The sequence below is a fragment of the Gavia stellata genome, chromosome 6 (genome assembly GCF_030936135.1).
Source record: "Gavia stellata isolate bGavSte3 chromosome 6, bGavSte3.hap2, whole genome shotgun sequence".
Lineage (NCBI taxonomy): Eukaryota > Metazoa > Chordata > Aves > Gaviiformes > Gaviidae > Gavia > Gavia stellata.
This window is the reverse complement of record NC_082599.1, coordinates 35,262,614-35,278,994: the sequence shown is the minus strand read 5'-3', so window position 1 is coordinate 35,278,994 and position 16,381 is coordinate 35,262,614. Positions and strand designations below refer to the sequence as shown.

General features: G+C 38.1%; 1 protein-coding gene across 1 annotated transcript in view; it reads right to left on the bottom strand.

Annotated features, from left to right (window-relative positions):
• Window positions 1-16,381, bottom strand: part of DNAH11 (dynein axonemal heavy chain 11) — a 162,531-nt gene that overhangs the window by 116,976 nt on the left and 29,174 nt on the right. The window contains 12 exon segments of the mRNA XM_059818829.1: window positions 483-599; window positions 2,122-2,282; window positions 3,284-3,415; window positions 5,666-5,899; window positions 7,000-7,149; window positions 8,620-8,740; window positions 9,880-9,983; window positions 11,270-11,494; window positions 11,921-12,043; window positions 12,316-12,438; window positions 13,875-14,033; window positions 16,206-16,289. Coding sequence (XP_059674812.1) covers window positions 483-599; window positions 2,122-2,282; window positions 3,284-3,415; window positions 5,666-5,899; window positions 7,000-7,149; window positions 8,620-8,740; window positions 9,880-9,983; window positions 11,270-11,494; window positions 11,921-12,043; window positions 12,316-12,438; window positions 13,875-14,033; window positions 16,206-16,289 — 1,733 coding nt within the window.

Genomic DNA, 16,381 nt, shown 5'->3' with positions numbered 1-16,381 from the left:
TCAGAGCTTCTTAATAATCACATATTCAGTATCTTACTAGGTAAGAGTATGCGGCTTCATTTTCAACTGGTAGTTATGAAACATCTATGAAAACTTGCATGCCTACACCCGTGGAAGAATGTGGGAGCTAGACACTTTTCAAATGGTCATTTTACTAGGTTAAGCCAGCTGTTAGGATTCCTATTTACCACAAAACAGTGAATATTCTTGCACATATTTAGGTACATCCCATGTGTTCACAGGTACCTTTAAAATTTTAAGTAGATTAAAAAAAAAGGCAAGATATACATTCAATTTCCCTTGTCATTATGGTGTACAGGCAGGCGCAACATGAAGACTGATTTTTTCCACAGAAATTCTGAAGCAAACAGAAATTGCACTTCACTGCAAACCAAGGCTAATATAACATTAGGTGGGATATGTACTCTAAATGTAGACTTGATATACCAGTATACCATAGAAGTACACTATAGCATACTCGCCTGAACAGAGCTTTGAGGTTTTCAGGTAGTGCTGTCCGACCTGCATATCCTGGGTTCATGGTAATAAATATTCCAACCGATTACTTCAATGTAATGTTTTCACCAAGGAATAAAAATCTGTTATAAGAAAGACAACACTTACAAAAATTTTACAGTTGGATTAGATGTAAACAACTGCATCATACAAAGCCAACCATCAGGGGTCAGATGACAAAGCTGTATCTGGGCCTGGATGCCGCCTCTCACAACAGCCAAAAGCAAATGCCTAGGAAAGTTTATTAGAGCTGAGTAAACAGAGGTATTTCCCTGGCAGGCACCAGCTTTCAGTAATCTGTGGCTCCTCTGGCCAGCACTGAATTTGGAAGGAAAAGACTGGACTGTTAGAACAACAAAGAGTGCACAAGGCTGAAGTATGTCTATAGGAGGAATTATCTTTTGAAACGTGTAGAATAAATAAGACTGGTAGGGATGTGGTAGGTTTGAAAAGGCCAGGAGACAGCACTGAGTAAAGGAAGCAGAGGAAGGAGAACATGGGACAGCGGAAACACAAGGCATGTCTGAAAAGCACTGGGAAACCCTAGAATCCCTGAGACTTCTTGCAAAATTGAATCCTGCCAAACTTCTCACTCATATGATGCAATGATTTCACATGGTGGGACTTGAACAGGACCAGAGTTTCAACAGCAAAGCTTTAATTGGATTCCTGTAGGGCCAGGAGTTCACTTGCATTTATTGCTACATTTTGAAGAGAAAGTTATTTTAAGGTAGTGTATTATACAGCTGATTTAGTGTTACCATCTACACCCTCACTGCTTTTAGAAAGTGTTTCAGAGGAACTTTGGAAGACTGGTTCAATATTTATAGCCTGCAAAGGACAATAAAGAAAGTCCACTTTCTCATTACAATTTGATTTAATAATTTCTGATTATAATTTAACGTCCTAAAACACAAATGTACCTCTTCCATTTTCATGTAAAAATCACGATGTGGCAGTACTTGTAGAATGCTTATTTTAGATATGAAAACCAACCACATCAACATTTTTAGCAAGAAGGAATATCCTATCAGTGGTCACACAGGACTGAAAACAGGAGACTATAGCTGCCGCTTTGCCTATTTCAAAAACTTGAGCCCCAGAATTGTGTCCCCCAACTGAGGGTCGGAAGCACTAAGCCAGCCATGATTTCTGGGTGCATCTTTTTGGATCACCGATTTTGACAAGAAATTCCATTCTGGAGCCAAAACATTTCCAGAAAAAAAGCTTCATTGTATGCAGTGTGAAAAAATGTACTGGTTTGGACTTTAACACACAGACACACACAAAAATTCTTTTGCTAAAAACTCCTGATTAACCTTGGCATAGATCCCACTCATATTCTTCTTCAGACTAGACACTGAATATATACATTAAGTTATGCAAGAAATATTTCAGTTATTTTAAAAGCAATGGACATTAAAATCATACCATTACTTAAATATGCACATCTACGTGCACACACATGCTCAAAAGATACTGTGTCTTAATAACCTTATAAAATACGTATGAGTTATGAAAGAACACTGAACTTCTAAGGAACATTTAATTTCTTATTCAGTGAAACAGAGAAAGCAGACACTGTTATTAGTTAACAGTCATTACCTGTCAGTCAAAGGTGTAATAACTAGCCGAGGGGTATTTCTCAAGTACTCATAAAAGTACTGAAACTGAGCATCACAAATGTTGGCAAAACAGTGTTTCTGGGCATCATACTACCTATGGCATAGCTGTGACAGCCAAGCAAAAGCTCAGGAACTGGTGACCTAAAAAGCCATTGCAGAGCTGTTATGCCAGGTAGGAGCTCTTCAGATGAAAGAAATGAGACCCATCACAAAGCTACAGCTGTCATCAGTACGTCTTATGCCTCATTCCTAGCTATTTATGAATAATAACTAGTACAACCAATTATAAAGGATTAGATGCACCTTGAGGCATTTGTGCTTTTATAGAGATGCAAGTGTAATAGAAGATCTTTTTAATAGAGCTATTACAGCAGAACACATTGCCACTTATTAAGCCAAGACCTCTCCCGACAAACAACGCAGTCTTTGCATGGGAGCAGACATTACTTTGATCAGAAGGAGTTTCGTTTTACCCCTCAAGCCTTGTTTCTTCTTAATGCCATCTAGAAACCCATTTTATTTCTGAGGCTCAGGAGGTCAGAAGGAAAATGGGAATTCTTTCCAATACCCACCCAGTGAAACTTTTTGTGCATTCAAACCAGCAACATGTGCCAGCCACCTTCGTTTTACCTGAACCAAGTTATACATAGGGTGAGCACTTTGGATTAAATAAACACTCAAAATTGTAATTGCATGCACTTATAAAGAGTCACCACAGGAGAGGAGTGCCTTTCTCTAGAGATGCGTATGTATGCCTCTAAAAGGAGAGCAAAACACACTGTGAACGATTGAAGATAGAATAATTAAAAGCACAATAACTAAAGACATTTGGAAAAACCACTCAGACTGGCCAAGCATTGTCTGCATTCAGTTTCATGATCTGAAATTTAAAGGAAATATCTTGCTGCTCACAAAAAACCTACTAAAAGTTTGAACGGTTCCCAGAAGTAGAGTAAAAGTTGATACCTAACCTTTGTTCAGGAAAATTTTAAATTCAGAAAGCAGGAGCCCATAAAAACGCAGGCACAACACACATGTCTGAAGCAGGTTGTCTTCATGATTATACTTGGCTTAAGTACTATTAATTCCTGTCAAAACCACTAAAACTGTGCATGTAAAACGTAGCCGATACAAACACATGCCTTCTGAACTACAAGGCTTGCTACAACTTCTCTAGCATTAACATCGATGGTGCAAATGCTCATGATTTTCTGTCGATCACCCCAGGAAAGTTCTCCAAGCAGCACGGTAATAACAGCTTTTAGCTGAGTGACCTGAAAAGATTTAGGTAACCCTCTAAGACCAGATGGATCCCAGTACCATCATTGCTACTAGAATTAGTTCTGCCTACATCATTAATTAAATCACCACAAAAACTGACTTATATATACAAATTTACTGATATTAAACATGAGATGCCAGAAGAAATCTTGGTTTAAACAGACATTTGAACCACCTCCAAAACAATGACAATCCAGATGAGAGCAACTACTGAAGATGGTCAGCTAGGCAGGGTAAGAGGAATAGATGGATAAGAAGATGTGCATGAAGTTGTATTGTAAATTTTGTGGTTACAATCTCCAGAGATATGCACCAGACTCTGCAAAAATTGTGCTAATCGCACGCGAACATTTATCGGCAAACTGTTTGAAAATAGACTTTAGGAAAGATCAGTGACTTACGTTTTAAAAATAGGCAAAGCAATGAAGGGAAGATCACAAAAAATGATATGAATGATTATACAGAGTTATATAGTAGAAAGACCCAATGGAATTTTTCAGGTTTCATATTAATAGGAAAGAAAAACCATACACAACGATTGCATGTAGTTCTAAGGAGGCAAACGTAACTTTAGTAGAAAGATATAACTTACTGGGTAGCTAGCGCGAGACAGAACTATGCTTGCACATGTTTTAAAACTCTGGCTTAAAAACAGGTGATGTATTAGTGAGACCTTAAACAATACACTTTCCATATTATTTTTATATAATATACAGAAACATCTACTGGTGCTGGTTTTACTGAGACAGAGTTAAAGGCCCAGAAGGTAATACTCCATGCAAACGAATTATTTGAGAATCACAGATTAATGCCCTAATAGATTTTGAAAATGCTTACAAGAATAAAACCAGAAGGTAATTTCACTGGGCTCCCTATTTTTTCTGTGTCATATCATAAAGGAGATATCAATAACAACATTCTGAATGAAATTGTCTAGCATCCTGAAATATTTCTGCTATCTTCCTTTAAACACACCCAAAGCTCCATTTCTTTATGGTAGTGAGCTGCCATCTGCAGACAGGTTCAGATGATCTTTCCTAGTCCACTCTTTTTACAGCAGAACCACTCCAAAGTCTCCACCGCAGGTTCGGGAAGCCGCAACAGCATGAGACAGTGCTCTGCTCTACTTGCAAAGTGACCACAGAAACATAGCCTGCCCAGATCGCATAGAGGTTCATGATGTCTCTGCCTTTCACAGAAGCCAGCAGAGATTGTTTTTAAAAAAAATAAAAGGATCATAAAAAACAAGTCCAGGAGAAAGATATCCTGGGAACATATGCCTTAATTTGACACAGACACGGCAGCCAGAATTTACTAAGCAAACAAAAAAGAACCAAGCCAACAAACTCAAACCTCCAAAACCACGCTACCTATTTTATCATCATATTTAACGGCCACGAACTGGAAGGGTTAGCCAAATTTCAGTCATCTGACCTTTTTTATACTTCCATCATTCTGTAGCCAACAGTTCCATATTTTAAACTGTACACTATGTGAAAGTATTTCTTTTGTTTAAAGTCTGCTATCTAATAGCTTCAGGTAGTGCCTACTAGCTCTTGTATTATGAGAAACGGCAAACAAATATTAATCTTTATCCCTGTAATAGAGAACGTGGACAATTTTAGACACCTCTATCAGATTTCCCACCCCTTAAAAGGCCCTTTCCTATTTCATGTTTCCCTTTGGCAGATTTTCTAGGTTGGAAAAGAAAACCAAAACTACTTAAAGTTTTCACAAAGAGAAACAATACTCACACCAGGACAAAAAACATTCAAAAGAAGCTGGAGGTAAACAAGGGCAAAGCAAAAATCAAATTGCAGAAGGTACCCTTCTGAAGTGGGACTAAAACTAATAGAAGTAAACTGTTTGGTTTGACACGAATAAACCCAAGAGTTTGGGCTTCCTTACACAAATATATGTGTTTAGTATCTGCATATGTACTGGTTGCATACTCTGTTCTTGTCACACCATCGTGGTTGATGTTTGGCAGTATCTTTGCTTTTACCTTTCATCTCAGTTCAGAATAATCCTACAGAAACCCCAGTAATTAAGATGTGATAACACTGCCCATGAGATAACAGAAATGGAAGCAAAAGGTGTATTTCTTTCTTCCGTAGGTGCTAATAGGAGTTAATTCACTACAGGACTGAAATTACTAGATATGCTGCCCATCTCTTTTTATGAGACCATTTTCACACTGTACTTATTTTCACTGAATTAAACAAACAAACAAAAAAGCATACCTGCTTCTTGTGGCAATCCTTCAGGGCTGATGCCAAGCCCTCTTCCAGCCTACTCAATGCCACCTCAACATCTGAAACCCACCAGATTTGTGAACCAGTAAGTGCAGCCTGGGCTGGGTAGTCAAAAACCCACTGTTCTCTCTGCTTCTCTTCATAGGCCAGTATCGCCTCCATGATGTAGAGGCACACTGTTTTGTGTACAGTTTCCTCAAGGTATTGCAACCAAGACTCTACCTTTTGAAGAAAAAACCTAAACATGCATAAATTTATGCATGTAACAAATGTACATTATATACTAACAATATAGGAAGCTCATCTCACTAATCTTCACAAAGGATTTTCTTTACATCAACATTCTTTACAAACCTGAAATGACAGTGGGTTTTTTTCTTCCGTTTTCTCTCTCCTACTGCCTCTTCAGCTGGATTTAGCTCCGAGGAGCCCTTCCCAATTACTGAGATACCAGACATTGTTTTGTTTTACATATCCATTTGACTTGAACACACAGGCATACTGTCTTAGAGTTCCAGATATGAAAGTCTGAAGTTCTTCTGTTCACAGACACAGAGTAAACACAGACAATACAGTCTTTCCTATGTGTCTATGCACTCAAACATAGCTGTATCTTGGAGAAACTCTCTCTAAGAGGCAAGCTGCATATATTTGTCCATTCAGTCTGGGGCCTCCCTGCTGAGACAATCAATCATTAGAACCACATGCAACATTGATTTTATGCAATGTGAATGCTTATCCATTCAGCACTGTTCTGAGAACAATAAGTTATTGTCTCAGAAGCTGCTGATCTTTCTGACCTACCACTACCCAGTTAGCACACATACTGGCTAGCCAATTAACAAATATGAGGCTCGAAAACAGCTAACACACTGTTCAGCTGATAGGGGGCATGGGAGAGAGCTGGCAGTCTGGAGAGGTGTGTGTTAAAGGATAGGAGAGGAGGGGATCTGAAAGTATAACGGAAGATGAAATAAAAGGTCAGAAGAGAGTAAGTATGAGAAATGCAACATTCAACCATAGGCTTCATCAGTTCTGTGGCTTTTAGTACTTCTTTTCTTTTTCATTGCTCCTAAACATTTAACTCTCTACACTTAAAAAACCCCAAAACTTACATAGAAGGGGCAGCTAGACAATTTACTAAATTATTAGTTTATTACACCGATTTGGGCCACAAAATATTTTGAAATTTGGAAAAAATAGGGTTTTTTTTCTAACTTTAGATTTTTAAAAGCAGCATTTCATGCCACTGAAAGTGTCTATTTAATCTACATCCCAAAGAGGGCAAAGACCGTAAGGAAATGTCACATAACTCAACATACCTGACCACTGCATCCACACCTTTCACAGAATGGAACATACTCCTCTTCTCTGCTGTATATCCCAAGGGCAGTATTTACAGATTCCTCTATATTCTCTTGAAATTTAAGATCAGCAATATTGTCAAAAAGTTTGGTAAGATGATGGGCCACCTGCACCCAAAAATACCAGACATACAAGGAAACCATTTACCTTAGATTTGTGTCAATCACACTACTTTAATGCGTATTTCTATTAAAGTGGATGACTATCACGCTAACATTTGCTATACACAGTAAGATTTTGTGGTTCAGCAAAATTTAACACAGTTTTCAGCAACTAACTGAATAACATGAAGTCCTTGCACTAATCTTATAATTGTGTTTCTTACTCTAATGCTTTCAGCACATAATGCTTCAACTCATCTTAGCAGGTAAGATGTACTGAATGACCAGGTGATTAATGAACATTTCATTCTTAAGTTTTAAAGACAATAAAAAAATTAAAAACCGTGTTTTTTCATATTATTAGAACACTTATGCCAACTGAAAAAATAATAAGAATATTCTGATTTCCCTGACACGGCGATGCTATCTGACTGTCTGCGCTTATTTCACAAATTGTTGATTCAGGTCTAAATGCCTTGTGTAACTACACACCCCTCCAAAGACTGTGGAGTTTGAAGATCACTGTCTACACACCAGCATGCTCTATGCCTGATAACTAGAATTTGATCTATTTGTTTTGTTCGGTTGCTGCTCTTACATATGGTACAGAGCAATAAGTGGATGAAACAAGTCACTGAGACTCAGTTACGTAAAGAAGCCATGAAACTCTGTCATCATGTTTGAAAAGGCTCAATGTTCAAGCCTCACAAGCCCTTCATCCTCTTGGAAAGTATCAGTTCTTCTGTTATATGTCACATCACATCTAAAAAGGCTTTGCCTGAGACACACCAATAACTCTAGTGCTCACAGGATTAACGGCTGTGGCTGGATAGTCACTGAGGCCAGGAGTATCATCTGGCATGTAGATAACATAGTATAAAGCTTCTGAAACACATCAAAGCGCCTGTGCTTTTATACAAATTGGTCTCAAAGTGTCACAAAACCTAGCAGATTATTGTTTAAGGGAGGAAAACAGAAGGATAGCTACAAAAACATTCCTCGTACAATGGTCAGCAGCTCAGTCAGTAACAGCCTAACAGAGGCCATAGATCTTTCTCTCTTACTTATCATCACTACGCATAGCATGCCTGAAATTTGATCGATCCATGCCAGAAGGAGAATAGGTTTGATGATCTCACTGACCTTTTCCATTTCTAATTCCTGCAAACATACAAGCCAAAAATCCAAATAAATGCAAATTGCACCTGGCTAAATTTCCAGCAAGAGACAGCACAGGATTGGTAACACTTCTCGTCAGAATGATGGTTTCATCTCTCCTTGCTGAACACCTTGTACTTCTTCTAGCTGGGGCAAAAATGTTTACTACCTCCTTACACAAAGTGTTCCTATTTGTAAAGTAGATTAACACTCAGACACAAAGGTGCAGTTCTACAGTACTATCACCTCATGCAGTTAGCTGGAAAACTTGCCTTTCTGAGGACAAAATTAAGTACAATAATATGCAAAGAGGCTCACCCGTTTTGGCTGTGTTCCTTTTGAAAGGATGTCTAGCAAGTCTGCTGAAGAAACAAAACAGAAGCGAGGAAAAGCTATGCACTTCGTTTTTAAATATTCAGCCAGAGCTTTTTCACAAAGTCTGAAAAGACAACAGATTTTAATGACATGTGCCTGTAATCACCCAAGAATTCCCTCCCAGTTAAGGAAGAAAAAAAAAAAAAATCAGACCAAACAGTAAAACAGAACAATACAATCCACTTTCATTTTAAAATAATAACAATGAATACAGCTGTAAGGAATAGAAAAAGTGGCAAACTTTACATATTTCCTTTCTGGAAACTGAAAGGGCACATGCTCCTCTTACTCACTCAGACCAAGAAACCCAAGAGAACGAATTGTTCCAGAAAAGTCCCTGAAAAGGTAAGTTTTGCTAAGAGGAAACTCCCCTTCAACCTTTCAAAGAGTCCAGCCTTAGAAAGTAAGGGACAAGAACAAAATTTCTTACTTGACAGGGCAGTTATCTACAAATAAATTTAAAAAAAAAAGAAAAGCAGCTAAGAACCAGCTTAATGGGAGAGCAAAGTAATCACTTTTCGTAATATGTACAAATTTTCTTTTATGTATGAAGGATAACAAACATGAAAACTATTTTGGTATTGACGCAAAAAGTATTAAGAATCAAAATACTCAATTACATGCCTATCTGGAAAGGAAAAAACCCACATTTATTTATGTGTGACTGATGCACTTTAGCTATTAGCTTGGTATCTCTCATAACAGAAGTGACATCTCAAAAAAAGGTTTGTGTTTTGGTTTTAACTTCCTATTACAACTTTTTCCTGCAAGGACAAACAGGCTGTGACTCCAGACATCGCTGCCTCTACAGGTAGAAAGAGTGAACGTCAGTGGGAATTTCAAGGCATACATTTAAGTGTGTTGAAGAAAGACCTTTGCTGTACACAATCCACTATCTCCTGCTGTAAGCATGAAAGAAAGGCTCCCAGGTTGAGGATGGGGAGAAAATGAATTTGATCCAAACTGAACATATTTTTTAAGAACTTTGGCAATTTTTACATCATGCAATCCATAAATAATGAACCAATGCCTCAAATGTAATTGATCATACAAGAAGCATTCAAAATCCAGTATATCAAATAGAAACAACTGACAAAAATATCATCATCAGATCATCTCACACCTGTAGAAAAAGCAAATGTGACCTGACAGCTCTCATTTCCTGACTGTTCCAGAACTACACTTTACAGTTCATAATCATACTGGAAATTTTACCTGTGCCGCAAAGCTTCAAATTTTTCATACACCTTGGGCTTGGTTGTAGCTTCCATCACATTTTCTGTATTTGCTATGTCAGTCACCAACTCCTGTACTGAAGCGCGACAAAGTTATTGCGACATGCGGAATTCCCCTCAGTTGTTTTTTTTTTTCTACTTCACACTCCTTACTATACTGGGACAAGAAAAGCACTGGGAAGAAGAGCTGGAAGAAGGCACTTCATTAGCTTGTTCTATCTCTTAAATGGCAAAAGAAAAAAAAAATCCACAACCACCTATTTTGACAGTGTTTAGACTGAACATAAAGGAAATGTAAAATGAACAGAGAGAACTGCACTGGAGGAAAGGAAATACCACTGATTATACTATTAGAACTCTTCTAAGAGGATAAAAATGACAGATTGTAAGAGAAGCATTAACTTGTACAATAATTCTGCTCGATGCGTGCAAGCCCAATACCTTTTTCAACATGCACCATGAAGAAACTTATGCATGTTAAATGCCTTGAATAATTTCATTGTTCTTAACAGGGTTCTCAACTTGTACAAAGGTGTGAATATAGATTTTTTTTTTTTTTTTTTTGGCCTATAGTTTGACATGCTGCTGCCCACATTGTTTAAATTGCAGATTTAAACAATTAGAAATGTATTTGAAATTTTAAATGTAGAACCTCCCTTAAGCTCCTATCTTAGTTTTTCAGAATTGTACCTAATAAGAACTTTCCCTGGCATACGTGGCTTGAATTATAGGTATATTGATAACACACAAGTTATTCTCTTTACTAAGCAAGGGTTCAGTGACTTTTTTTTTGGGCAGAATGAACAATTAAGGCACAATATTTTGTGTAAGTTCAAATGTTTAGGTTGATTGCTGTAATTACCTTTGGCCAATAATAGACCATAAACTTGTATTTCAACTATAACTTCCCTAGATGATAGGAAGTTTGGCAGAAAGGATTTCTGTAACTCAGAAGTATCATATCTCTAAGTGACTCCAGGATGTTAAAAAGCTAACAAAGAGCAAATAAAAGAAGATATTAAGGTCACGTGAAGGAATGACCTGCAGAACTTTGTCACAAATCATAGTTTGTGACAATGAGTCAACCAGCAGCTGCCAGTCCATGGGAAAGGAAAACAAGTCAAACAATTACTTTGTTTTTAATAATAAAGAATGCAAAATCCACTTCCGATATTTACCAAAGTAAGCCTGACACTCCCATAATAATGTTAATTCAGTGGGTTAGAAACAAGTCTATGAAAGAAATACTCAAACTAAACTGTTGATATGTTATTATTTTAAAAATATCTGTTTAATTACCCACTCTAAGTAATTCAAATGCAAGATATAAATGGACATAAAACACTAAATCTACCAACTTTGGAGTCTCTGTTGATTTCACCAAATCTGTTTGCATCTTCAGGCAGCTGGCTTCTGATATCTTCAGAGCCAGTGAAAGTACTTTCTAGATGAGACCATGTGCGTTGAACTTCCATCCAAATGGAAATGACAGAATCTGCCATGTTTAATTTATTTTGCCAACCTTTCACTTGTTCAATGAAATATATCATATATTTACTTCTCAGAATCATTTGCAGCTGAACCTAGAAAAACCAAAACCAGCGAAAAACTACATTAATCAAAATAATTTCTCAAACAGAGGAACTAGAGCTAATAAGAGTTTCACAAATTCTGTAACTTGTTATTCTTGTATATCATAACAGAAGACATCTTTAAACAACACAAATGGACAGCATATTATTAAATGATTTTGAAAAAAGTCTAAGAAAATACAAGCTTAGAAAGCTATAAAGCTATAATTTTGTTAACTCCTACATGGAGACAGGGAATTTTTTTAGAATATATATATATAGTTACATAGCATACATATAATTTCCCAGGACTAACATTTGGAGAAAACATAATTCTCTGCAAAAAAGATTCAGGAAAAAAGTTTTAACTAACCAACTGTATCAAGGGAGTGAATAGTATTGATATACTAGTAGTATTTCTATTAATTAAGTCCTTACTTGATTGTTATCTAAAGTTTCAAGCAGTTGGTCATCTGACTTCATTAAAGGAGCTTCATTCCTGTGATGCTCTTTGTAAGAAAATTCCATGACAGCCCGTGTTTGGCTGATTTCTGCCAGAATCTGGGAAAAAGAAGAGTAGTAATAACATCTGTCTATACATATCACATTTCATATTTTGAGTTGAGAACCTTAATTAAATATAATTCACAGTGGTGGTAAAGTACACCACAGACAAGAAGTTAGTTTCACTAGGCTGTGAATTTTGCTCCCTAGGTAAGTCACATGAAAATATTCACTTCTATCATTAATTTCTTGAAGCAAAACTTAATCAAACAAATAGTTTGCTACATAATATTCTGCAAAAACAGAAAGAAAAAATGGGCACCTCTCACCTTTTCAGTACCCAGCTCTTTCACAGCATTGTCAACTATACTCTGGACTTCATCTTCTACTTTATGAAGCTGCAGTCCCAGAAGGTCTGTCAAGGTAGTATCTTCTGCTACTAAAAGCCTGACCTATAAATCAAAGAGACAGCAGATAGCAAAATAAGTAAACAAATAAGAAAAATCAGACATAAGCATATAACACAGTGTTCAAAAGGAATCCAAGTAAAAAACAATGAAATAAGTTATATGCACTCTAGATCCTGGATATACTTTCAGATTTGCACGAAAACTGTGAATTTAATCAGCCTAGATGAAATATTTCTTGATGCTGTTACTGTATTTTTTTTTTTAGTCTTGTACTGTGGATATTGTGGATTATAACTCTAAAAGGCAAGTTTATTTGCACAGCTGCCATTGAAGTTGATGTAAGCTACAGACACAGTATTTGCACACTAGAAATCTTGGGGAGTGGTGGGGGTATTTGCCATATTTTGTACTGTTTTCTAAGATATCAATTAAAAAAAACTTTAAAATTTTAATCAAGGCTTTGAAAAGATGACAGTCAATCATTTTTTCATTTTTTAAAAAAAAATCACAACAATGTTGTGCTAGGTCTGTTTAGGAGCTTTCTGCATTAAAAATAATTTAAAATGTGCTTTTATTAAAACTGCATGTGAAAAATGCTTGGTATATTGTAATAGAAACATTCTGATATGTTCACTCTCTTCTGTGTTTTTCTTTCAGCATTCCAGTTTCTTCCTTTTAAAAAGGATTGAAAATTGAACTTCAATTTTTTTTTTTTAAACTGTTAAAAAAATTTTTGTTCACATTTTGAAAACCAACAACTGGCCCATGTTATACCCTAGGAACCAAAACCACTGGGATTGTTCTTGAGAAATTGAAATAACTTTTTCTTTTATTCATACAAACTTCTTTGGTTTTCCAGCTATCTTATCAACAGTTGGGTAAAATGTATACAACTCTCCTCCTTTTGGCACCCCTCTTACCCCTCCTCTCCCCAATTACTGTCAGGTCAACAGTCTCCCTATGCACTAATTCTTAAAAAATTTACTAGTAGGCTGATATTTCAGGCGGTCTTTCTTTCCTTACCTTCCATTTCTCTCTGCCCATCATTTTCTCTGTTCGCTATTAAGAAACATTCTCTTTCACTACCCAGGAAAGTTTCTAGCCACATTGCTTGGTTTTCTTGTAAATATTTAACAGAAGTTATTACTGGGAAGTATTCCCCTGTCCCAGACAAGACAGAGAACCTTTCCAGCTTAGTGCTATTTTCAGGCTCAGCAAGGGAGACAGCCAGGTATGGAAGAACCCTCTAATTTAGCAAGCCAGGTCTGCCTTCCCAGAGTTGGGTCCTATTGTCAGAGCAGAGACCACAAATTTGCTTCTCAACCCACAAGATGCCTTGATCTGAAACCTAAATCTCTGCTCCACTTACATGTGGAGCAGTTGTCAGATATGTGGCAGAGCCACTACTGCCAGTACTGCTGCATCTATGGGTAGAGCGTGAAAGACCATCACCAGGGTCTCTCTGGCTGAATACTTACTCCTGTCACATTTGTGACCTGGTACCAGTGTCTGTCTCTGATTGCAGGATTTTGCAACTCCAATATTTCTCTCAGCGATGAGTTCAGATTCTTCACCTTTAACTCCAAGCCCCTATATACATCCCAGGAACAAATGTCTTTATCCAAAGACTGCATTTCCTAAGGAATAGGATTAAAATAATTGCAATAATTACTTGCCATTAACAGCCACCTTGTTGATAACTATAAGAAAAATTTAGGAGGTTTGCCAGAAAACTCTACCTTCCTGTTTCATGTGCGGATGCGTGGGACCGTTGTAGTTAGCACCAGCCTAGGAAAGATTTTATTGGGGTCATTGGTTTACATGACAGATAAAGCAAAAGCTCTGGAAACATACTTTCCAGTATGGCACTTAAAGTAATGGAACTGTATTAACACCACATTTACACAGTGATTTTATGATTACAGTTGGATCAGAGCCATTTACTTTACCACAACCCTGACGATTTAAGACTAATTTTCTTATTAATTATGTCACTGCAGATAAAAGTATCCATAAATTTAATATATTCAAAGCCACCATTCAGAGGGGTAAGAGAAACTCAGATGCACACCAGAGGGTGATGAACATGACACAAGTGATCAGCATCTTCTTTGTTCCATGACCTGCCATATGTGCCACAGTGAATGATGCAAAAGCAGAAGGGGAACACTTATCTGAACCATCTCCTCACTTTCACCACCACTATCACAGCATATGACCCCCAGTATCATAATGGGCTAAGTAAAGTCAGGTAATTTTGAAGCAGTTTAAGCCAAGACATCTGCTGTAAGTCTGATTCTTCACTTAAAGCACTACTAATTGGGCATGCAATGAAAACTATTTATTCCTGAATGAAACAAATGTGTAAAGAATCACAGAATCACTAAGGTTGAAAAAGACCTGTAAGATCATCAAGTCCAACCATTACAAAAAAAAAAACACCAAAAAAACCCCACCACACAAACAAAAAAAAAACCTCACACCACACAGCACCCTGCCCATCAAGCCACGTCCCACAATGCCACATCCACATGCTCCTTGAATACCTCCAGGGAGGGTGACTCCACCACCTCCCTGGGCAGTCTATTCCATTGTGTTACCACTCTCTCACTAAAGAAATTTTTCCTAATATCCAGTCTGTATCTCCCCGGGCGCAACTTGAGGCCATGTCCTCTTGTCCTGTCACTCGTCACTTGGGAGAAGAGACCAGCACCCACCTCTCTGCAACCCCCTTTCAGGTAATTGTAGAGAGCCATAAGGTCTCCCCTCAGCCTCCTCTTCTCCAGACTAAACAACCCCAGTTCCCTCAGCCGCTCCTCAGAAGACTTGTGCTCCAGACCCCTCACCAGCTTCGTCGCCCTTCTCTGGACACGCTCCAGCACCTCTATGTCCTTCTTGTAGTGAGGGGCCCAAAACTGAACACAGGATTCGAGGTGCGGCCTCACCAGCACCGAGTACAGGGCCGTGATCACCTCCCTACTCCTGCTGGCCACACTGTTTCTGATACAGGCCAGGATGCCATTGGCCTTCTTGGCCACCTGGGCACACTGCTGGCTCATCTTCAGCCGGCTGTCGATCAACACCCCCAGGTCCTTTTCTGCCAGGCAGCTTTCCAGCCACTCGTCCCCAAGCCTGTAGCGTTGCATGGGGTTGTTGTGGCCAAAGTGCAGAACCTGGCACTTGGCCTTGTTGAACTTCATCCTTTATACCCATTAGGTTCAAGGCTTTCTTCCTCCATACTCAACCAGTATTCTGTTTATGAATCACAGCTGTTCCTTTAGTGTCCTGCAAATAGTCTGGGCGCCTTTGTTGCTGTATTTTTGCTTCATACTTCCCTTGTCCCACTGGAACTGTCTTCTGCAAGGCTACTATCAACAAAACATTGCAAATACTTCAAGCAAAGAAAGTGCCCTCCCTTTAAAAATTAGCATCTTTGCTGCAACTCCCAACACTCTGGAGCTATGTCTAAGAGCAGAGCAGATAAACCTCTGGAAATTCCACCTGTCTCTAAAAAGAATTACTTTCTTCTGGTGGGGCCTGTCATAAAACCCCACTTTCTTTACTCTTTCACATACTGCCTCAATTCAGAGAGGTGACAACAGGGTTTTACCATGTACCTCCACAGGGACTGGAAACTCCGTGAGAAGAATAAAGTTTTAAAAGAAAGCCCTCAAAACAAAACATGTTCCAGAACGCTCAGTTTGGACGCAAGTAACAGATCCACTGAAACGTCAAAGTGGGTGGGAAGAGTGAGGAAGGGGTGGCACCAAGACAGATAAATTGCAGAAAGAGACAGCTATGGAACCTGCCTTGGCAAACCTTCTGAGCTCCACAACCATCTGTTCCACATTAATCTGTCTCCACTGGGTTTTAGTCCAATCATCAATGCTGCTCTGAAACAGAAAGTACAGATAAAAGTGTCAACAACATTTGGTAAAGACAAGCTTCTGCTATATAACAGATGAATGGATGCAGGGGAAAAGCC